The following is a 3,110-nucleotide window of genomic DNA, read 5'->3' as shown; positions in this document are numbered from 1 at the left end:
AATGAAAGTGTTTCATGATATTATGACTCTCTTTCTCTTTAATGCAGTGCGGCTCCATGACAGTATATCAGAGGAAGGCTTCCATTACCTCTTATTTGACCTGTAAGTGCTTCCATATAACATGGCGCATAATATCTCTCTCTCTGCTTTGTTTTTGCTCGATGCGCTTCAACAGACGCCCACTCACTCTACCTTCCCCTCGCATCTCTTGCTCTCTCTCTCTCTTTCTCTCTCTCTCTCTCTCTCCCGCTCGCTCGAGAGCCAGTTTCCATAGCAACAGAGGCGGGCTGCCCAGCCAAAGAGAAATCCTGCAGCAGGGGTTTCCCCCCGAAGCCCCAGTGTTCTCTCTTCTAGAGGATTCCCCCATCCATACTGCTCTCGCTCTCTCTCTCTCTCTCTCTCTCTCTCTCTCTCTCTCTCTCTCTCGCTTATTTTTCCTGTCATGCACAGCCACGCTGTCTTTAGTTTATCTTCCTTAATTGTGCTTGTTTAATAAATGCTGCTTTATTTATTTATTCTTTTCTTGATACATTATTTGATACTTTTGATACATTTGCACTTTAATTTGCTTGCGAAGTGAAGTATGTGATCTCTGCAGTATAATTAAGGACTGTGCCATTGGTTGAGCCAGTGTTGCTGTGTCAATCTGTTCTCATGCTGTTTTCACTTCAGGGGAGTCAACCAAACGAGACCTAACCTAGCACAGGATAAAGTATTTTTCTTATGCTTGTAATTGTAGAAAAAAATACTGAATAACACAAATCACCTTTAATTTATTCCTTTTGGTTAAATTGCTACTTCCTTGATTTGTATTTTATTTTATTTTATTTTATTTTTTAATTTTATTATTTGTATTAAAATTCATTTAATTATATTTTGCATTATTATATTATTAGATTTATTAGTTTTACATTGATTAATATTTTATTTAATATTTTTTATATGTAATATTTGAATTTATTTTAAAATTGCAGTATATTTATTACCATTTATTCATTAGCTTTTTATTGTTAGTTTTATTCCTATTTTTATTATTAGTTTATGTAATTTAAAACATTTAATTTAACAGATTTTTCATTTATTTTATTAATATTTTTTATTTTATTTAATAATATTTGTTTGAGTCCACAAATATTTAATTTAAAAATGTTAACAAATGTTAATTATTTTATTATAATTAATTAATGTATTTATTTAGTATTAGTTTATTTTAATAATATTGTCAGTAGTACATTTATACATTTTTGTTACCATTTCATTTAATATTTCCTTATTTTAATTCATTTATTTTTGTGTTGTTTGCATTCTTATTTGACCTTTTATTTGACTTTTTCTTTTCTTCCATGCCATGCTGCAAATGCTTTTGCAATATGAATGCACAGTGTGCCAGTGTAAAACACCAAACTGAAGTTGAATAATCACAGTTGAATATGGTGACCATGGTCCCTGTATCTTCTCTCTGTCCTGCAGTGTTACGGGCGGAGAGCTGTTTGAAGACATTGTAGCCAGAGAATATTACAGTGAAGCTGACGCCAGGTAAAACAGCGTCTCCATTTCCTCCTGTTGTCCTGTCCATTTCCTCCCCATGCCATTTTCCCCTCCATCCTCCCCATCCACACTTCTTTCTTCTTCTCTTTCACATGCATTTTAACCAGATAAACGTGTGTGTTTTGCACATATTCTAGTATAACATGTGAGTAATAGTGTTGTCCACATCATACGAGTGATGAGTTTTGTTTCAGAGGCTTGTTAAACGTTTAAGGCGGCAAGCGTGGGCGGCAGCTCTCTACCTCTGCAGGTCCCTTTCCTCCGCTTTTCCCATCGGCTTCTTTTTTTCCATTCCATCTATTCCTGTTTTCCTCTCTGCATCAGATCCTCACAGACACACACACACACACTGCAGTGGCCCTCAGGAGAAAAGCTTTAATCAATTTGACTGTGTGGGTACGCATGTGGGAGTGAGAGATACGGCGAGGAACAGAACGAGGGAGGAAACACAAGAACTGGCGAGCGCTGACACTACTGGAATCCATGAGCTCATCAGCCATATTCGTGGGTAGAAACGTGTCACTATGCCGTCAGGACGGTGAAATGTATCCGTTCCCGAGGGCCGCAGACCCTCCACCTGCCTCCACTAGAGCGATGGCTGAAAGTAGGCCTCTAATTAACGCACATAATTACGGTGTCAGCTCACATTCACAAACCCGCACACTCGCTTTTTTTGAGCTCGATCTGTTTCCATAGCAGTAGAAACTAGATGTTAACACTTAAGAAAATTACTGTTTTCTTCACATTACTATGCTGTTGCTAGGTGATTGCCTAAGTAAAAAAAAAAAAAAGTCTCTGCCATTTAATTGTTTACAAGTCTGATCAATTGCTTTAGGGAACATGATTCAGGGCTCAACAATGAAATAAAAAAAAAGTTTAATTATAGCTAAATTTAAATTTGAAATGAATTTAGATAAATATATACACTACTGTTAAAAATTTTGGAGTGAGTAAGAATGATCGAAGTCTCTTACAGTAAAAATAGAAACATTTTGAAATATTTTTACAAATTAAAAGGTTTCTATTTGAATATATTTTAAAATGTAATTTATTTCTGTGATGCAATGCTGATATATGCCATGCTATATATATATATATATATATATATTTACACATATATATATATATATATATACACATATATATATATATATATATATATATACACATATATATATATATATATATATATATACACATATATATATATATATATATATATATACACATATATATATATATATATATATATATACACATATATATATATATATATATATATATACACATATATATATATATATATATATATATACACATACACATATATAGCATTTATTTGAAATCAAAATATTCAATTTAATTCATCCTAGCTGATTTATTAATATTAACTTTTTTTAAACAAAAAATTATTGACCCCAAACTTATATATTGTATTTTATTTTTTTATATTAAAGATAAAACGCATATTGATGTCAAATAATGAATACATTTTATATAAAACATATTTACAAAATTATCATTATTTAAATGTGAATCTAATTTTTTTTTTTTTTTTTGAA

At 31.9% G+C, this 3,110-nt stretch overlaps 1 protein-coding gene and 1 long non-coding RNA gene across 12 annotated transcripts in view; one reads left to right on the top strand and one right to left on the bottom strand.

Moving 5' to 3' along the window:
- Nucleotides 1-3,110, top strand: part of LOC107657058 (calcium/calmodulin-dependent protein kinase type II subunit beta-like) — an 80,236-nt gene that overhangs the window by 18,276 nt on the left and 58,850 nt on the right. For all 11 annotated transcript variants that reach the window (XM_016445097.1, XM_016445171.1, XM_016445753.1 and 8 more), the window contains exons 4-5: nt 48-102; nt 1,471-1,536. In XM_016445097.1, the coding sequence (XP_016300583.1) occupies nt 48-102; nt 1,471-1,536 (121 nt within the window). The remainder of the gene's footprint in view (nt 1-47; nt 103-1,470; nt 1,537-3,110) is intronic.
- The window catches only part of LOC107657697 (uncharacterized), a 14,533-nt gene that overhangs the window by 718 nt on the left and 10,705 nt on the right, over nt 1-3,110 (bottom strand). The gene's annotated exons all lie outside the window — the stretch shown is intronic.

The sequence above is a fragment of the Sinocyclocheilus anshuiensis genome, unplaced genomic scaffold, assembly GCF_001515605.1.
Source record: "Sinocyclocheilus anshuiensis isolate Anshui unplaced genomic scaffold, SAMN03320099.WGS_v1.1 scaffold269, whole genome shotgun sequence".
NCBI classification, from domain to species: domain Eukaryota; kingdom Metazoa; phylum Chordata; class Actinopteri; order Cypriniformes; family Cyprinidae; genus Sinocyclocheilus; species Sinocyclocheilus anshuiensis.
The sequence above is the reverse complement of the archived record's forward strand: the minus strand, read 5'-3'. Positions and strand labels throughout refer to the sequence as shown.